This window comes from Canis aureus, chromosome 29 (assembly GCF_053574225.1).
Source record: "Canis aureus isolate CA01 chromosome 29, VMU_Caureus_v.1.0, whole genome shotgun sequence".
NCBI classification, from domain to species: Eukaryota; Metazoa; Chordata; class Mammalia; order Carnivora; family Canidae; genus Canis; species Canis aureus.
Window position 1 is genome coordinate 8,043,416 of NC_135639.1, and position 20,141 is coordinate 8,063,556.

Sequence of the window (20,141 nt, forward strand, 5' to 3'; positions counted from 1 at the left end):
AAGTTTCTCTTCCACTCTTGAAAATCTTTAGCAAAACCCACTCTACCTCCCCTTTGTACTAGTGGGAAGAAAACGCAAATCATCATTTTCTCAGAAGAGGAGCATATGCTATCATTTTATTAATTGGCTATACTTTCTGGAGATGAAAGCATGATATTTTTCAATACATTGGGAACTGATTTAAAAGTGTGCCAATTTTTCCAACTGATGCCTATCAGTATGATGGACCTGTCCCGAGTGCTGAAGCCCCCGAGAGGGTCTAATGAGTTTTGTAGTCCTTGCCTGTTCAAGTATCTCTACATCCCGTGTGTCATGTAACGTTTCCCACACAAAAGGACTAATATCCTTCTGAAAGAGAAGTGTGCCTTCTGTGGGAAGGAAAATGCTGTTGACAGTAGCTATGTCCTAAAAGAAATGATGTGTTCTCCTGGGGATACGTCAAGCTACTGAAAAATTAGCGGTATCAGCTCACACATTTAAGTTACCAACTACCAATCATCCCACTCAGCATAAATGCCAGAGGCTGATTTACATTCTTGTTCCTGACATGCGTTCTGGATTTAACATTTAATCGGGCAATTGTAAAATAATGGTAGGCTAGAGGAATGTGAGGCTCATTTGGGGGTACCTTTCTGTTGGCACGCTTGCCAATTCCCAGCCTCCCCACCAGGAGGGGTGGACCCCTCCCAAAGCCCAAAACTCCTGGAGGACTAGGTGTTAGTGGGACTGGTTTCTGCAAATCCCCATCACCTCCCCAAAAGGCGAGACACCTGTTTGCCCAGCAGGTTCCCCGGGCCCAGGCGGTGGTTTGTGAAAGGAGGTGCAAAGTTGCTTTCATTCAAGATGAGACTCAGGACAGGGGTGGCGGTCAAGTATGCCAGGCCAGGAACAGGTGGATCTGCAGCGGGCGTGCCCAGCCTGGAGTTACCGAGCACCACATACAAAGGCAGCTCAGCATTACCGGATCTGCTGACTTCTGAAGAAAAGCAGGAAATCAGGATTTTTGTGGAATGTGTCGGTTGGTCACTAATTCAAATAAAAATAATGTCTAGAGCCAGATTCGGTTTGTGGGCACCAGTTTGTGACTTCTAGATGGAAACAGCTCTCTTAATATTTCCTTTTCTTTTTTCTCCTCCCTGCCCCACACCTGGAGAACTAGCACATATGAACTAAGCCTCTAAAATCGTATTATAACTCTAGGAAACAAAGGGCATCTTTATTTGAACTTTTAGGGTCTGATTTCATCCTTACAAAGCATTTAACTCAATTACGACGTAAGCCAGTCCCCAAAACATCATTACTGGAGATACGAGCATTAAGAGGACATGAAGTTACTAAGATTATCTGGGGGTTTCTTTAATTAACCTGTAGCAGAACAAGTCACCTTTGTCTCCAAGCAATTCAAATAAAGGATCTTCTGCATTCAAACCTGTTTGTAACCCCCACTATCTGCTGATTTTTAATAGGAAAAGCTATAGTCTGCATTTCTTGGGATTTTTTTGGCCTTTTCTGACCTAGAAGAGCTCAGTAAGACGCTACATGTTGCTTGTCTCTGATCCCTCCTGGAGGGGAGCGGGGGAACAGGCAGGAAAGGGGTCCGCTGGGGCCAGGAAAGGAAGTAGGAGAGAGGCCTCTCCCAGAACTGTGGTTCCTGGCACCAAATATGATTCTGAGGGAAAGGGACGGGGGTGGGGATGGCTACCCAAAATAGGCTGGCAATGGAGAAAGATCTGGGATATTGGGAGTGGAGGCGGAAAACAAGTGGAGGAGGGAGGTAGTGCTGGTTGTGGGGTGGAGAAGAGGAGAGAACTAACCTCTGGAAGTGGTCTGAGTGTAAGCAGGTAGAATGAGGAAAAAGACTGATTTGTTCCCTGACTTTGCTTGTCACAAGTAGTTCTTGAAATGAGTACAGAGGATCATCTTAATTATAGAAGTTAGGGCTCTTTCAGATGCAAGCATAGAAAAGCAACTGAAATGGGCTTCAGATACAAGGGAATCCATTAACTAATGCAAATGCAACTTCAGAAGTTTTGTGGACATCAGGCATGGCTGTGTCTGGGCACAGACGATACCATGGGGCCCCTCTCTCCAACTCTTGTGTCTGGTTTTCTCTGAAGTTGCTTCATGGTGAGAAGGTTCTCAACATGAATTGTTAGAGATAAATCTTAGTAGTGCCAGACTTCCATTCTACCAGCTTAACAACACCAGGAAAGGGGAACATTTCTTCCCTAATAATTCAGGGAAGTCTTCGGATTGACCAGGATTCTCCAAACTTGGGTTGTATCTAGGAAAAATGCAGTTTTCTTTTACCCTCACTCTAAATACTTCCGAAACCAGATGTGTGGGGTTTTTCCACACCAACTAGTTCTCCAACACCAGCTAGGTGTCCTACAATCCAATTCAGTTCTAACACCATCTACCTGGAGTTAGTGTTAGTGTTAGAGCCAACAAATTAAAGGCCCAAACCCACAAGGCCCCCTCACTTCAGATGCCAATTCCAAGTCAACTGAACTTCTGACTAATTGGCTATAAATTGAGGTTCCCATGACTTCCTTCTTGCCTTTTCTAGGATGGCTGACAAAACACAGAGAAACACTTACTTACATTTACTGGCTTACGACATAATAAAGGATATGATGATGCAGATAAACAGCCAGATGGAGAAATACATAGCGAGAGGTCCAGGAGGGTCCCGAGTGCAGGAAGTTCTGTCTCCATGGAGTGGGGATGCAGTACCTTCCCAGTACATGAACATGTTTACTCACCTGGAAACCCCCCAAAACCTGAGCTCTTGGGGTTTTTGTGAAGGCTTCATTAAGAAGACATGACCAATTATTAACTCAATTTCTAGGCCCTCTCCCCTTTCCAAAGAATGGCAAGTGGGGCTGGAAATTCCAAGCTTCTAATCATGGCTTGGCCTTTTTGTGTAAAGCCATATCCAGGAGTCCATCCAGAGTCGCCTCATCAGAACAAAAGATAATTCTATCAGCAAGCAAACTCAAAGGGATTTAGGAGCCCTGTGTCAGGATCTGGGATTAAAAATGAAATATTAGTAGGAACTGGGGGCAGAGACCAAAAGAGGGTTTTTAAACAATTTTTCATTGAAGCTTAATTAACAACCAGCATTACATTACATTACAGCATACATTAGTTTCAGGTGTACAACATAATAATGCAACACTTCCGTACATTCCTCAGCCTTCACACAGTGTGGTCACCATCTGTCACTGAACAATGTTCTTATTATTATTGACTATATTCCTTATCATACTTCTCATCTTTGTGACTTTTTTTTATAACTGGAATTTGTACCTTTGTTTCCCCCATCCTTCCCCCACCTCCCCTCTGGCAACCACCAATTTGTTCTTGTCTTTAAGAGTCTGTGTTTTTTGTTTGTTTCTTCGTTCATTGGTTTGGGTTTTTTAGATTCCACATTATAAGTGAAATCATATGGAGTCTTTCTCTGTCTGACTTATTTCACTTAGCGTAATACCCTCTAGGTCCATCCATGGCATTTGTTTTTTATTGTTTCCCAAGTTGCATGCCCATCTCTGACCCAGTTTCTTTGGCACAGGGGATGCCGTACTCCCAGGCCAGGCCTGGGTCATGTGTCCATCTCCCAGGCTGGGAAAGGGAATCATGCCTATCCTACCTAAAAAGCATGGTGGAAGAATGGGGGAGAAAGTGGTTCTACAAGAGAAAACCGAGGTGTTCTTTCCAGAAAAGGGGGATTGCCCTTCTGCAAAAACAACACATTGGTGTCCACTCCATTGCAGGCACTTGACTGGGAGCGGGAACACCGTGATCTGGTCCTGGCTGCGCATTCCTATAAGTGATCTTACAGAACCAGGCCTCTCTGTTCCCTTCAAGCACTAAATTGTCTCTGAGTTTGATTAATAAGATTCTACAAGCCTCTCAGGGAAATGTGTCTCCCTTCCTGCTGGGTGTACCCCATGCCTGTTCCCCATGTGTGTGGGAGGAGTATGTGTATTAGGCCCCAAGTTAACTATGCTCTCTAAAGTAGAATAGCCCCCATGTGGGGTCTACAGGAACAGAACCTATGGGCAAATAGCAGTCCCCTCTTTGCTCTCTGCTTACTCTGCTGTGACCTGGGAAGGCCCTTTCCCCTTGACATTTAATGGCCTAAAGGATTCGCCATATTGTGGGAAAGGCAGCATAGACCTAGGTCTCCTGGATGTGAATGGAGCGAGCACAGATGACACATTTCTTGGGTTCTGGTCATGCTTGCAGCCTCAATTCACAGATGTATTTATTTGGTTGCATTTTCCAAATCCTACCAATCTGTTCATGAGCCTTTGCATCACTGACTGAATTGTCCTTCCTGAGTCTGCGTCTGAGGAAGTGAGAAGAAACCCTTGAACCTGTAATAGTACATTTCTGCAATCAGAACTCAGGCTGTGGGACTTCTTTTTTAACTAAGAATTTCTGTCCAAAACTCTACTTTGCAATGTCAAGATGACTCTAACTCATGGGTGAGGCATAGAAGGGCCAGAAGAAGGACTTTATTTGAAGGTCTAGTAAGGGATAAAAGTATAGTCAGGAGTGGAAATGTAGGTCATCCTGTCCTCCTCTGTCCACCTAATGATTTCTCATTCCTGACCCTGAACCTAACCTAGGGTAGAGTCAGGCTTAGGGATTGGAGGCACAGCTCTGCACAACCCCCTGTGGAAATGTCTTGATAGTATTAAGGAATACCTGGAGTCAGATAATCTAGGGCAGGGATATCAGGTGTTGCCTCTGCTTTGGAACCAGCTGATCCCCAGGAGAACCTGGAGCTCAGGCAATTTTTGGTTATTGAGGACAGTCTGTGCACCATGTTTGTTTTCAACAAAAAGCCATGGTCCAGGAAGACCGGAGAGAGTGTGCCTGCAGTGACAGTATGCTGGGCCAGAGTTCCCAGGGGGCAAATGGGCCTAACTCAAGGTCCCCATGTAGGAGTCTGACTGCTGCTGAGCACCCAGAGGACATCCACCTCTGGGTGGATGCCATGCCCTTGACTGGCTTGAAATGGCTGCAGGAGAGAGCAGGCCCATACTACCTCTGCACTGTAGGCAGCACCACTAGAGAGACTCTGGAAGCTTGTGCCATGCCCCCCGTGCTCCTGCAAAAGTCCCTTGGTGCCCACTCAGCCTCCCCACACTTGCTCCCTCCACTCCAACCTTCCCACCTACTGCCACTCCTGCTACAGTATTAATCAGGACTGTGTCTACACAACCCCCAGGGAGCATTTAGTGTACACTAGTGTCTTGTAGCCCACTTACGACACAACCTCCTGAGGTACAGTGGAACAGTTGCACTTGAATCTGGATTCACCGTTTAGTAAATCTGAGCCCCTAACCTCTGCAGGCTGAACTGTTTCATCTTTTAAATGGGGATTGACCATAATGCCAACATTATCGGGTTATTAAAAATTGAATATAGTAATGTTTATAAAGTGCTTGACACATGCAGAATCGTTCTTAATGACTATGAGTTTTTCTCTGAGAAACATTTACCTATGTAATCCCATCAACACTCATACTAATTAAAATGCCTGTGTCTATAAAGCAGCAGTGTGCATATATAATGGCCCCTCATCCCCTTCATGTTTAAGCACAACACCTCCTGATGTTTCCAGACTGAGGGAACTGCTCATTTTTTTCCTCCCCTCTACCACCTCCTTCCAAGAGTGCTCTATCTGAACCCTCTTTGTCCTCTCAGAATGACCTTGGTGCTTATTTTAACCTTGGTTCTTATGTGAAGGAGCCATGTGGAGGAGGTTTTGGTGGGCATGGTACTGTCCAGAGTCCCAGCCAAGTCTTACCTGGCAGCTCTCATGGCCTTGACTTAGAGATCTGGTCTTCTTCATGGGCCAAAATGTGAGGGTGCTAAACATCTGCGAAGGAGGGGCTGCCTTTGGAGTCTTGGCTGGAAACCATTTTTCTAAAGCAAAGCGCACCCTGTCCTCCTAAGAGGTTGAAAGGGTTATCATTTCACAGGCTCCAGAGGATAGAATGTTGAGTCTGTTGATGGAGTTCTTGTTTCCTCCCCCTCCCCTAAACATATGTGTCTTCTTTTTCCTTCTCTTTTTGGATTTTGAAAATGTTTCAGAGAGTTTCACCCTCTCTGAGTTAGGATTGAGTAAGGTTGCTTTAAAGGTTTGAGTTAGGTTGCTTTAAAGGGTTGGTCCCATTACCTAAAGGGGAAATTAAGGCACAGTACATTCCAAGGAAATACCGGAGGGAAACCATTTAAGAGTATTCAGTTTGGAGGTGCACCTGGGTGGCTCAATAGGTTGTCTGACTTCAGCTCAGATCATGATCTCAGGGTCCTGGGATGGAGCCCGATGTCAGGCTCCCCACTCAGCAGGGAGTCTGCTTGTCCCTCTCCCTCTGCCCTTCCCCCTATTCATGCTCTCTCTCCCTCTGCCCCTCAAATAAATAAATAAAATCTTTTTTAAAAAGTATGCAGTTCGGAATTCCCTACACTCAGGTTCTGGTCTGGATCCTCACATACTGAAGGAATAATGTTAGGCAAATCACTTAATCTTCGTGACAGTTGACAAACTCTCATAAAAGCTAATAAAAGTAGCTTCACCTTTTTATTGTCTTAAACTTGTCTTCTGAAGAGCAGTTTTTAATTTCCTGAAGTCTGGTTTATCCACTTGTTTAATGGATCATGCTTTTGATTCTGTATTAAAAAAAAATATTTGCCTAACCTGAGCTCAGGAACATATTATCCTCTGCCGCCTTTTATAAGTCTTATGGTTTTAGGTTTTCCCTAGGTCTGTGATCCATTCCTGAGAGAAAAATCTTTGCAAATTTCCTATCTGACAAAGAATATGTATTCCAGATATATAAAAAACCCTTAAACCTCAACAAGCAAAGGACTGAAACAGCCCAATTAAAGAAATAGGCAAAAAAAATGAACAAGCTTTATTAAAGAAGATATTGGGAGGTCAAATCAGCACATGGAAATAAAATGAACATCATTAGTCATTAGAGAAATGCAAATTGAAACCATAATTAGAAATCATGACACACCTTTGAGAATGACTAAAATAAAAACCAGCCATACTAAGTGTCATTGAGGATGCGGAGGAACTAGAATACACGCTGCTCACAGGAATGTAAAATGGTACAATTACTTTGGAAATAGTGCAGTTGTTTCTTGAGAAGTTATGCTTAGACTTACTAATTAATCCAGCAATTCTGCTCATAGTTATTCACCCAAGAGAAATGAAAGCACATGTTCATACAAAGATGGACACATAAGTATTCATCGTAGCTTTGTAAAGCCCCAAACTGGAAACAATTTAAATGCCCTTCAACAAGTGAATGGAAACAAAAGACTGTGGTACATCCATTCCATGGAATAGTACTCAGAGGGATAAAAAGGAACAAACTATTGATGACACATGATGAACTGGGTGAAACTCAAGGTCATTATGTGAGTGAAAAAAAACCAAGCTCAAAAAATTACATACCTTATGATCTGGCTTATATACCAATCATGAAATGACAAGCAGAGACATGATAAACACTTGCATACGAGGGCTTCATTTTTGGAGCATTTGCTGTTGGAGCTCATTCACCACCCTGTGAAGCCCAAACCACATGAAGCAGCTGCATGGAGAATGACAGAGACCCTCCAATCAGAAGCCCCAGCCAAGCTCCCAGTCAACAGCCAGCATCGCCTGCCATCTTGAACATTCCAGCCCAGAAGAACCCCCGAAAGACTGCATCCTAACCATCATCACAGGTGGCAGAAGAACCAGTCCTTTGATCCCAAGCAAACCACCAAATTGTGAGGGATGCTTGTTGCCTTAAGCCACTAGGTTTTGGGGTGGTTTGTTGTATAGCAATAGATAACCCAAATAGGTTCCTACAGCCTACTAGCTTAGTGCCCCTGGTCTCCAACCTGTTTATGAGCATTTCCTGTGAATGTCCTGAAGTCACCCCTCATAGGATTGCATTGGGCCAGGGTCCATCCATGAACTAGTATGACCACAGTCAAGGAAGGTGTCAGTCAGCTAGACCTGGGTCATACATCCAGCCCTGGATCTGGAATGGAGTTGGCTCTCAAACAGGGCTGCCCAGACAGAGAAGGGGGAAGGCCCTTTCCCAAGGGAAGACCAAAGTATGGTTACCAGAAGAAGGCAGACCAAAGCAAGAGCCCAATACAACTAGACCACAGAGGACTTCTGGATGAGGGAGGAAATGAATGAATTTGGGGATCTGAGAGAGTTAACATAACTATAGGAAGATCAATCTTTGTGCAGATCGTGGGAGATAATTTTAGGTAAAGCATTTCACCCAGTGTCTGACACATAGTAAGTGCTCAACTCTTGATAGCTGTTGTGTTTTTTTTTTTAATATTTGTTATTACCACTAAACTGTAGCTGTAAAAGATTAAGATACTCCTTCCTCTGCAGACATTAGCTCATATTTGATCCTAGCACTGGCCATATTTACATAGAAGTACATTTGGTTTTATTTGAAGGACTGTCCCCAGACTACGAGGCCCCAGTATTCAGAGGCGGAGAAGTGTTGTGCTTGTCTATTTGAAAAGCTGTTGTCTTATTAAGTCTTAGCCCCGGGGACTGGGCTCCATGGTAGCTCCTCATTTAGGAGACAAATAACTCAGCCTGGCCTAGTCCTGTCTACTTTCAAGGTTTCCATGGAGACTGGGATGCAGACAGAGGTAGCTTCGGAAGCCCTGACACCTTCTCATGCAGCCAGGAGCCCAGGAGTCCTGGGGGCTCTTCGGTGAGATCAGAGATAGGTTGTGAGGGGTGTTTGTGTGCATGTGTGTGCATGTGTGCACAAGTGTGTGTATGTTAGGGACTTGGCTTTATGTATCTAAGTGTGCACAGGAGGTCCTCATAAGAGACAAAGTAGTACTCCTGGAAATCACAGCGAAGAACCACCACTTGTGCCCTGGATAATGTAAGAGAAACTTCCAGGCTGACTGACCACAAGGCCCCCTATTAATGGGGCCTCAATGCTGAAGGCTAGCTGGCTACTGGGCGCCCAGTGTTTGTTAACCTTTAAGATCAGAAGTTAGTCTGCATCCTTGTTCCAGCTGTCTGAATGTGACTGGCTTGGGTGCCTTTGCTTGGTTTCCTGCAGAGGCGAAGGTAGGTGACTTTGGTCTCTTAGAGGCTGGACTTCTTGCTGTTACAGGTAGCATGTGGTTTGGGAGAGGAGATGAAAAAGAGGAGGTATCTGTGTGTCTCTGACATATGAACCCCACGTAAGAATCTAATACTATTGTTTCACTGCAAAACTTTTACTGAGCACATACTGATCGCCTGGCACTGTTCCACCTGCTGCTGAATAAGATGCAGCCCTTTTCCTTAAGAAGCTCACAGCAGGGCATCCTGGGGGGCTCAGCGGTTTAGTGCCTGCCTTCAGTCCAGGGCCTGATCCTGGAGACCCGGGATCGAGTCCCATGTCGGGCTCCCTGCATGGAGCCTGCTTCTCCCTCTGCCTGTGTCTCTGCCTCTCTCTCTCTCTCTCTCTCTCTCTGTGTGTGTCTCGTGAATAAATAAATAAAATCTTTTTAAAAAAAAAAGAGGCTCACAGTATACGTAGACAAGCAAACCAGGAATTGGAGCCCAAGGGCTGAAGACTGCTGGAGAGCCCAAGAATAGAGCCACTGTGCCCCTAGACACCACTGTTTGCAGAGACCGGCTTAGCTCCCTTTCTGCTGAGGTTGATGCTTTCTAACCACCCAAGGGATGGTGTGTGCACCTTCCTACAAACCCCATCCACTGTTGGAGTGGGGGGCCATGTGATCCACCAGCCTTGCCTGACACCCCTCCTCCCACCTATGGTTTGCTGACTCAAGCCAGCGACGCCCACCCTGAACACATGCTAGACTAAGCTAGACTGAATTTATTTCCCGATACTTGCAGCCCCCCAAATTCAACTAGCCCAGCACATGACTTGTGACCTGGTTCCTAAACAAGGCAGCACTTGTCAGTTGGTGAAACAAGGCAGAGCTCCCCCAAGGGGACAGCAGAGAGGAGGAGAAGGTGGAAGCATCCGGCCATGATTGCAAAGGGTGGTCAAGGCGGGCTGTCAGGGCGGGCTGGGGAGTGGGTTAGTGATGGACTGTGGAGCCTGGTAATCAGCCGTAAAATGGGGGTTCACCAGCTATCTGACGAGACAGTAGGTGTGGAAGCTCTCTGAATTATTTTAGAAGACTACACCAATGTCCAGGTAGTACTGTTGCATCACACATTTATTGTTGTGAGTGTGGGGGATCCGGGGGGCAGGACTCAGATTTCAGACCCGTTCTTTCCTCTACTACACCAGGGAGTCCGAAGTCACTGGCCACCCCACTTAGATGCTGCTTAGCCATCTCCTACTCAACAAGCTGAGCCCCTGACCCTGATTCACCTTACCTGTCCTCCCTGCCACATGAAGTTGGTGGAAATTCTGTCCTTCTGCTAGCCCTGGGCAAAAACCCTGGAGTCTTTCAACTTGACTCCCTCCTTCTCGCACACCCCCAACCAGGTCCTCAGCCCATCACATTGGTGCTACTATCCAAATATTTCCAGACAAGTCAAGTGAACATCACTTTGCTTCCAGCCATGGACAGCGACTCTGTTCCTGTTGGCCATATTCCACTGGGACGAAGAGCATCCTTCGGGGGTGGCGTATGGATGTCTCAGAGCGTATCCCTTCCATTGTGAAAACAGAAGTGCAGCCCTCAAGGAACATCTGCTCGAGCTGCTGATCCTTGACATTAAAAGAAGGGAGGAAAAAACCCACAAGTGAGCACCCTGGACCAATTTAGTCTTGTTAAATGTACCATAAGAACAGAGTGTGGGAGGGGGCATTTTATCAGCTCCCTGACTGCTTGTCATTGAAAAGGCGCCTGCTTGCTAACACGTCGTGGGAAAAGTCACTTCGAGAGCACAACTGTTGGATAAATAATAAGATGTTTCCTTGAATCGTATAGGGCACATGGGGGGAGTTTTGAAGAAGCTGAAAATGGCCTGAAAAAATGGAATTGCAGATTTTCCTGTGTTTTTTTTTCTCATGACTGATTGAGGAGCCATAGGAGATCCCCAAGTCCTCCTTCCATCTTCCAGTGTTTTTATTAAGGGGATGTGATGCTCTGGCAGTGGTTGGGCTGGAGGAGGAGACTGGCAGTTGGCATGACCTCGGTGGATAGGGGTCAGTTTACCCATCAACTCGGCCGGGCCAGAGCACCAGCTACTCAACCAAACCCTGGTTTCCGTCTTGTGTTAAAGGTGTTTGTAGATGCGGCTAACATCTCAATCAATGGACTGTCAAAAAGGAGATTATTGCCTTCAGTAATGGGGAGATTGGAGGCGGGGGACTCATCCAATCAACTGAAGGCCTTGAGAGCAAAAACTGAGGTTTCCCAGAAAAGAAATTCTGTCGGAAGACGGTCTGAGCTTCCAGCCTGCCAGCCCTACGAATTTCAGACCTGCTAGCCCCCGTAATCACATGAGCTAATTCCTTAAAATAAATCTCTTACTATAGTTAGTTCTATTTCCCTAGAGAACCCTGACTGATGTGAGATGCATTAAAAAATATATTTGTGTTTTGCTTTTAAGTAGTTTTAAGGTAAGAATCTGAAAGCAAATGACTTAAGCACAGCACACACCACCCCCACCCCAGTCCATGAGGTTGGAAGAAGAGACCTCCCCACGAGTGAGGGATTGGGAAAGGGGGGTGTTAGTCTTTGTTTATTGTCAAGCTTATTTAGAGTGCAGAAGGAGCAGCCTCTTCTCTGGTTCCCATGTGGGAGGGAGCCCCTTCCCCCATTCCCATTCTTAGCTCTGTCTTCTGTGCTCTGACTTCCATCTCCACCAGCTGCCCAATGGCACCATTTCTGCAGACCCCTCACTCCTCTGGCTAAGGTTACTGAGATGGCCAGGTCTTTCTGGTCCTTTCTGCCACATTTCTCTCTCGAAACTTCTTCTGGCTTGGTCTCTATGGCACTGCCAGCTCCCTGCTCCTCTCTCTGTGTCTACCCTGGGTCCCTTCCCCTGTGGCTCCAGCAGGGGGTTCTCTGGGTCTCTCACTGAGTTGCTGAGTGCTGGCTTCATCCATACTGCTTCAACTACCACCTGGATCGGATGATTCCCAATTCTTGTCCCTAACCTAGAACCCTGTCTCCTTCCTCAAAGACATCCAGCTGGCCATGCACTGGACCTCCCCACCAGGGCACCCCCAGCACCTTGGACTCGACGTCCCCAGCAGAGCCATCATCCCACCCCGTATCCTGCTCTCAGTGGGCGGAATTTCCCTCCACCGGCTGCCGAGCCAGTGTTTCCCTGATCCTAAGTTGGTCACTTTTGTTCATGTCTGATTTCCCTACGAGCATCACAGACGCTTCCACTTTATTTAAGTGGGTGAAATTGGGTCACCCTGAGGCATGAGGTGTCTGATTTCTGTAATGGCATAATTGGCCACCTCTGTCCCCAGATAACACTTGACATAAGTATATGTGCACCTGTGTTCTTGATCAAAGAGCAAAGCAATAACCAGGGGCAGTGGAGAAGCACAGTAAATGTGTTCTAGTGCTTCCCATCCATTCCCAGAGGTTGGCAGCAGGAACGCATCCTAGTGAGCGAGAGGGACAGGGTGAGTGTGGGGGGACTTTGAGCTCAGGGGTACTCCAGGTCTTGAGGAGGACACAATCTGTGTCCTGCATACCAGGGAGGCGTTGTGAGATGCTCCGGTTGAGGTGGTCATTCCAGGCTCCATGTGGGATGGGATTAGAAGGGCCCCGATCCCTTATGGGGACTCAGCTGGTCTCCGGTGGAGCCTCGTAAGAACGATTTGGGCAGCCATAGACGGGGCGTCCTCACTGGGCAGCCTGGCTCTCCTTTAGTGGCCCTGATGGTGGGAGCAGTGCCAGGTGAGGACGCTCCTCTCACATGCTGGGCAGGCTCCAAAGCGACCACTCTTTCCACTGTTGCCGCTGCACTAAGGTCATGCGACCAACCCACGCAGCGTCTCCAGACGCTGCAACTCTGTTCCTCTGTGGCTTTTCCAGAACTGCCCATTCCCAGAAGCCACAGATTTGGGGCAGAATGAGTTTTCCCTTTTACAAGTTTAGAAAACTTGACCCCATGCCTCAACCACCCAGAACTCACAACAGCCTCATTAGCTGAGCTGGGCAAGGCTGGGGCAGAGTCTTCAAAGCTCTGACGGCTGCTGGGGAGACCCAGAGGGATTGGGGCCCACAGCCAAGGTCACAGGAGACTCAGACCCATAGGGCTCCTCTCACTGACCCTCACTGTCTTTTCCAGAGAGGCTTCCCTGGAAAGCTAGAAATTTCGAATACCCCAAAGGGTCTGCCCTTTGCTCCAGAAAATGTGATGAGTTTCTCAGACACTGGAGACTAAACAGTACACTCACGTAAGTGGAGTCCCTACTGTGTTCCCACACTTTCCAGAGGGAGCTCACTCAACCCTCCTAACAACGTTGGTGCTATTATCACCATGTGAGTGTTGGTGGTCCTCACAGGTTAAGGTCACACATATAGCAATGCAGGGATTCTGTACCAGGCCATTCTGATTCCAAAACCCATGATTTTTTTTTTCTCTCATTCATGCTGGAGGAGAAACTAAGCAGGATTTCAGGCTTAAAAAAAAAAAAAAAACATCTACACCTGCTCTGTGACTATGCAGTGTTAGGAACCCCCCAGTGTCCCTGTCAGGTTAGCAGCTGGTCGGATCCCAGTGGGTGCAGCTGGCAGGAGGAGAGGCAGGGGGGTAATGTGCAAGCCAACCACCCCTGGCTAGCAAGCAGGGCCCTGCAGCCCTGGGAGCAGGTGCCAGAACCCTTCCCTGACCAAGAGGAGAGAAGAGGGCAGCCCAGGGCCGTCCTGAGTGTGTGTGTGTGTGTGTGTAGGGGGGGCGGGGAGTCAGTACCAGGTAAGGTCAGCAAACCAAGAGCCAGAAGCTTGTCCAGAAGGGCTCCAGGCCTTGCTCTGATGAGCATTTGTCTGGGTTGGGCTTCATTTTCCGCATTTCCTTCCATTTCGACTCCATCTGCTGCTTTGTTTGCCTGAGCCCACCACTAGAGACACACACGCAATTATCTGACTCCTACGCGCTTTTCTTTTTCTCTTTCTCTTTGGGTTTAATTTCCATGAGAGGCTCTGCCTTGAGCTTGCTCCCAAACCTGCAATTAGGAGGAGGCACTTAATAAGACCGGGAACAAACTTCTGCACTGTGCAGAATGAGATAAATAGGGGGAAATGTCAAACAGAGGGATCCCCACATCACTCCAGTGACAGTTAGTGCATGTCTGGGGGTTGTGACCCTGGGTCCTTAGGCTTTTTTATTTATTTGTTTGTTTGTTTTAGAGAGGGAGATGGGGGGAGGGGCAGAGAGAGAAGGAGAGAGAGTCCCCAGCAGACTCCCTGCCAACTGTGGAGCCCGACATAGGACTTGAGCTTGTGACCCTGAGATCACAACCTGAGCTGAAACCAAAAGCAGGTCGCTTAACTGACTGAGCCAGCCAGGCGTCCAGGTCCTTGGGCTTTTTGACCTTGCCTGAGATGTGTGACTTGATCTTGTCCAGCTAAAGATCCATTGGCCAGTGCTCTCAGGCCTACAATCCCTCCCGGTCATGGTCAACAGACAAGTACTCTTGAAAAAGCCACCGAATATCAAGGCAGAGCTACGGCCTGGGTCTTACACAGCTGCCTTTCTAGGAGAGGTTTGTTTTCCTGCCCAAGCACATTATAGGGTAATGACTGGGATTTGGAAATGGCAAGCACCATGTGTCATGATGAATATTTTGACTAGGAATACAGCATTCTCAGCAACTCCTAATGTCTGCAGAACTCAAGAGGTGGAAGAAGAAGCCGTCATGAAAGTCCCCCTCGTACAGGGTATCTAATGATGGGAATTCAATTACAGAGGCATTTATTTAGTACCTGCTGTGTACCTGGCTCTATGCTGAGCATTTGGGATATGGACACGAGTACGATGTAGCCCCTTTCTTTAAATCTCATGGACAGAATCAGAGAATTAAATATTGGTGTATGTAATGAATGCCCCTAACCATCCTCCTTAGGTTTAGATTTAGCCAACAAAGGGCGCCTGGACGGCTCAGTCGGTTAAGCATCTGCCTTTGGCTCAGGTCATGATCCCAGGGTCCTGGGATGGAGTCCCACACTGGGATCCCTGCCTTTCCAAGCTTCAATTTTTCTTGAACCAACACCTCTTTCTGGTTCATTCTTCCTCCCCAAGACTGACATTCTCCTTTCTCTCTTCCACAGCTAGAGCCCAGTGTAGGGGTCAGAGGACCCAACCCAACCCCTTCCTAAGGTACTGCTGGGAATGGCTCAGCACCATGGACCCCAAAGTGGCCACACACTGGAGCCATCTGGGTTGCTTATTGGCAGTGTATAGATGCCAGGCCCTCAGCAGAGGTTCTGATGGTACAAGTTTGGGATTGGTCCCAAGAGTCCTGTTTGCAATGATCAATCCAGGCAATTGTAATGCCCCTTCAGGTTTGGGAACCACTAACCTAAACCCTGGTTTTGCCACTTCCCGCTGCTGCAGTTGGTAAGCACCCCATCCCTTCTCTGAAAGAATCTCAGGGTTAAGTGAAAGAGGTCTGATGAAAAATTTCCCACCATGGGTAAATGATGAAATCACAGGCTATGCTGGGGATTCTTACACTGGGTTCCACAAACAGAAGTCAGTTTATGAAGTTGGATAGAAAATCCCATCCTCAGGGCACCCCAGGTGGCTCAGTTTGTTAAGCATCTGACACATGATTTCAGCTCAGGTTATGATCTCAGTGTTGTAAGATGGAGCCTCATGTTGGACTCTGCACTCAGTAGGGGGTCTGCTCAAGAGTTTCTCTCTCTCCCTCTTCCTCTGCCCCTCCCCATCCCTCCCCCCCTCAAAAGAAATAATCTTCCAGTCATGAAATGGGCAGAAGACATGAACAGACATTTCACCAAAGAAGACATAGACATGGCCACACACCAGTGAGAATGGCTAAAATTAATAAGACAGAAAACAGCAAATGTTGGCGAGGATGTGGAGAAAGGGGAACCCTTTTGCACTGTTGGTGGGAATGTGAACTGGTGCAGCCACTCTGGAAAACAGTATGGAGGTTCCTCAAGAAGTAAAAATAGAGCTTCCCTTATGTCCTAGTAATTGCACTACTGGGTACTTACCCCAAAGATACAGATGCAGTGAAATGATGGGACACCTGCACCCAATGTTCACAGCAACAATGTCCACAATAGCCAGACTGTGGAAGGAGCCATGATGTCCTTCGACAGATGAATGGATAAAGATGTGGTCTGTATATACAATGGAATATTACTCAGTCATCAGAGAGGATGAATACCTACCATTTGCTTCAACAAATTGGACGGTATTATGCTGAGTGAGGTAAGTCAATTGGAGAAAGACAATCATCATATGGTTTCACTCGTATATGGAATATAAGGAATAGTGAAAGGGACCATAAGGAAAGGAGGGAAACTGAGTGGCAAAAAATTAAAGAGGAAGATAAACCATGAGAGACTCTTAACTCTGGGAAATAAAGTGTTGCAGAAGGGGAGGTGGGTGGGGGATGGGGTAACTGGGTGATGGGCACTAAGGAGGGCATTTGATGTGATGAGAACTGAGTGTTATATGTTGGAAAATTGAAATTAAATATTTTTTAAAAGAAATAATCTTAAAAAAGAGGAAATTGCATCTTCATTTTCACTAACCTCCAGCTGAAATTCAATAGCACCTTCAATTATAAATGCAATTATAAATGTGGATAGGATAGTGTGTTCGCCTGCCTGTGACTTTGCCACCAATGGAAACCACAGGTATTTCCACATCACTTTGCAGTTGTTGCAGACACTTGACATATTGTTGAGGCTCATCTTTTAAAATGATGACAATTCCTAGACTGTCACTAGATTGTATCATTCAGCATATTAATAACAAACCACATACATTACTATATTGCAAACATATATTTTAAAAATATTTTGGAAACTATATTTTAATAGAATTTGTTTACTTATTTTTCTTTGTATTTTACTTCTTTCTTCTTCTTCTTCTTCTTCTTCTTCTTCTTCTTCTTCTTCTTCTTCTTCTTCTTCATTCTTTAAAAATAATGTTACTTGTAGGAGGGGCCCATAGATTTCACAGATTGCCAATAAGTCCATGGTACATCAAAGGTCAAAGATCCCTCCTTTAAAGGAAGACTTAGTAGGGATGAATTTCCTCTTATGAAGAGAATTTCAGGCAGCTTAGAGAAGTGAAGAATTTTCTATAATGGTAAAAGGCAGACATTTTGCATGCTGACCAAAACTTCCAGGAACTGGAAGGAATCTGAGAGATACATAGCTTTATTTGTTGCTGGTTAACTTTATTCAGCTTAAATTTATACATAATAAAATGCACGTTTTTTCTGTGTGCTCATTGTTTTAAAATTGTGACCAAAAAAATGCATCGACTTTACCATTTAAACTTTTTTTTTTTTTTTGAGACAGAGAGAGCACAAACGCATAAGTGAGGCAGGAGGAGGGGCAGAGGAAGGGAGAGGGAAGGAATCCTAAGCAGACCTCATGCCCAACTTGAGGCTCAATCCTACGACTCTGAGATCATGAGCTTCAGCTGATCATGAAATCAAGAGTTGGACACACCACCAGCTGCACCCCCCGGACACCCCACCATTTAATCATTTTTAAGTGTACATAATTCAGCTGTGTCAAGTATATTCACACTAGCATGTAGGATGCGTCCATCCAAAGTGTGGCAGTTGGGTGAGTTCTGACCAATACAAACACTTAGGGGGCTACCAGTACAACTAAATACACAGCATTCCTATCATTTCCAAATGTGCCTTTGTGCCTCTTTATAAACCCCAAACCCAGCTACCCCAGCCACTGTAGACTAGTTTTGTCTTTCTTTTTTTCTTTCTTTTTTTTTTTTCCATTTCATAGTAGTAGAATCCGGCAGGAAATTTTTTTTACTCACATATTGATGGAGTTTTGGGTCGTTTCCAGTTTGGGGGTTGTGGCGAATGAAGGTTCTAGGAACACGTGTATACAGGTCTTTCCGCAGACACACATTTTCATTTTTCTTGGGAAGTATCTGAGGAGTGGAATTGCTGGATCCTGTGGTAAGTGGGGGTTTACCTTTATAAGAAACTGCCAGACTGCTTTCCAAAGTGGTCGTGTCACCGTGCATTCCCGCCAGCAACGGACGGGAGCTCCTGTTGCCCCAGTGCCCCCAACACTCCGTATTGCTAAGCTTTGATTTCAGCTGTTCCCTGGGAAGTGGGATCTCACACAGTGTTAATTTGCACTTTCCTGATGGCTCAGGATGTTGAGCACCCTTCCGTGTGCTTGCTGGCTGCGTGCTTATCTTCTTTAGAAACATCTATTTGAGGTTTTGCCCCTTGGTATAGGTTGTCTGCTTGTATATTCTGGGTATGATTCTTTTGCCAGACACATGTATTGCAATATTTTCCCCACTCTGTAGCTTGTCTTTGTATTTTCTTACTGGATTTTTACCATGATGAGATCTAATTCCTTGACTGTTGGCAATCATGCTTTTTTTAAAAGCATCAAAGACATCTTGTCCTGCCCCAAAGTTGCAAGGCTTCTCTTCCAGGTTTTCTTCTGGAAGCTGTATGTGTCCAGTGTTTACAACATTTGGGTGTATGATACAACTCAAGTTAAGTGCACGGGCTGAGGGATGGGTCAGGTTGATTATTTCTTTCTGCATGTGAGTATCCAGGCCCTCCAATACTATCTGGTTGAAAAAACTAGCCTTGCTCCCACTGAATTGCTTTAGCAACTTTGTCAGAATCAATCGACCATATACATGTGGGTCTATTTCCAGACTCTCTATTCTTTTCCATTGATTTATATGCCTGATTTACACCACAGCTTTATTTTTGAAGATGAGAAATCTGGAGCTGAGAGAGGGAAGAGAAATTGTATGAGATCAAACCAAATAAGTTAGAGGCTTGGGACAGAACGTGCCTCTTGTATGTATGCATCTTTAATTCTTGCTGGAAGTCAGCAAAGAGGGAAATAGTAAATCGTAGCATGGATGTTGATGCTGAAGGATGATGCTTCCCTGGGAGTCCACCAGCCTGGCTGTGGGGTCCCTGGGGAAGTGAGAGGCTGGTGGCGCTGGAGCTGGCTCCCCATATGGCAGCTGTGGGATCTTCCATGAGCTGTTCCAACCCATGAGAGGTTCCTGTGTCAGTCAGGATTCTCTAGAGAAACAGAACCAGCAGCCTGGAGATACACACACATACACGCACCTGTGCATAGATTTATTATAGGAATTGGCTCATGCAATTTTGGAGGCTGAGAAATCCTCTGATCTGCGCTCTACAAGCTGGAGGCCCAAGGAAAGCCAGCAGTGTCACTCCAAGTCCAAAGGCCTGAGAAGCAGGGTAACCAAGGGCAGGAGATCAATATCCCAGGATCAAACAGCCTGGACAGAAGGGGCAGATTCTTTCTTCCTCCTCCTTTTTGTTCTATTCAGGACCTCGCGGGGTTGAGGGAAGCCCACCCTCACTGGGAGGATAAATTGTTTTACTGAGCCCCAATGATTCAAATGTTAATTTCATCTGGAAACCCTCACAGACACCCCCAGAAATAAGGTTCAGTCAAATATCTGGGCACCCCGTGATCCAGTCAAGGTGACACATGACATTTACCATCACAGTTCCTCAGCAATTCCTCACCTGATTGTAAAAATTAAACCAACCCCATAGGAGTATTAGGGAATTGAAGAAGGTGATGCTCTGGAAAGATTTAGCACAGTATCTAGAACACATAGGTTCTCAGAGCTTCTCAGGAAGCTCAAACTCTTCATACCCTTAGTCAGCATAAGGGTCTTTCCTCCAGCAGTCAGCCACAGAGGTGTCCCCTGGGGGCGACGAGGCCCCTGGTGGCTGGGACATCCCATTCCCAGGATATTCCTTTTTTTTTTTTTTTAGATTTTTTTATTTATTCATGAGAGACACAGATAGAGAGAGACAAGAAACACAAAACAGGGAGAAAAGGGAGAAGCGGGCTCCACGCAGGGAGCCCGATATGGAACTTGATCCTGGGTCTCCAGGAATCCCCCCTGGGCTGAAGGCAAGTGGTAA

General features: G+C 46.1%; 1 protein-coding gene across 1 annotated transcript in view; it reads right to left on the reverse strand.

Annotated features, from left to right (window-relative positions):
• Window positions 1-9,639: 9,639 nt before the first annotated feature.
• GPR26 (G protein-coupled receptor 26) overlaps window positions 9,640-20,141 on the reverse strand; it is a 41,851-nt gene continuing 31,349 nt past the window's right edge. Inside the window, exon 3 of the mRNA XM_077877311.1 lies at window positions 9,640-10,748. Coding sequence (XP_077733437.1) covers window positions 10,550-10,748 — 199 coding nt within the window. The 3' untranslated portion in view covers window positions 9,640-10,549. The remainder of the gene's footprint in view (window positions 10,749-20,141) is intronic.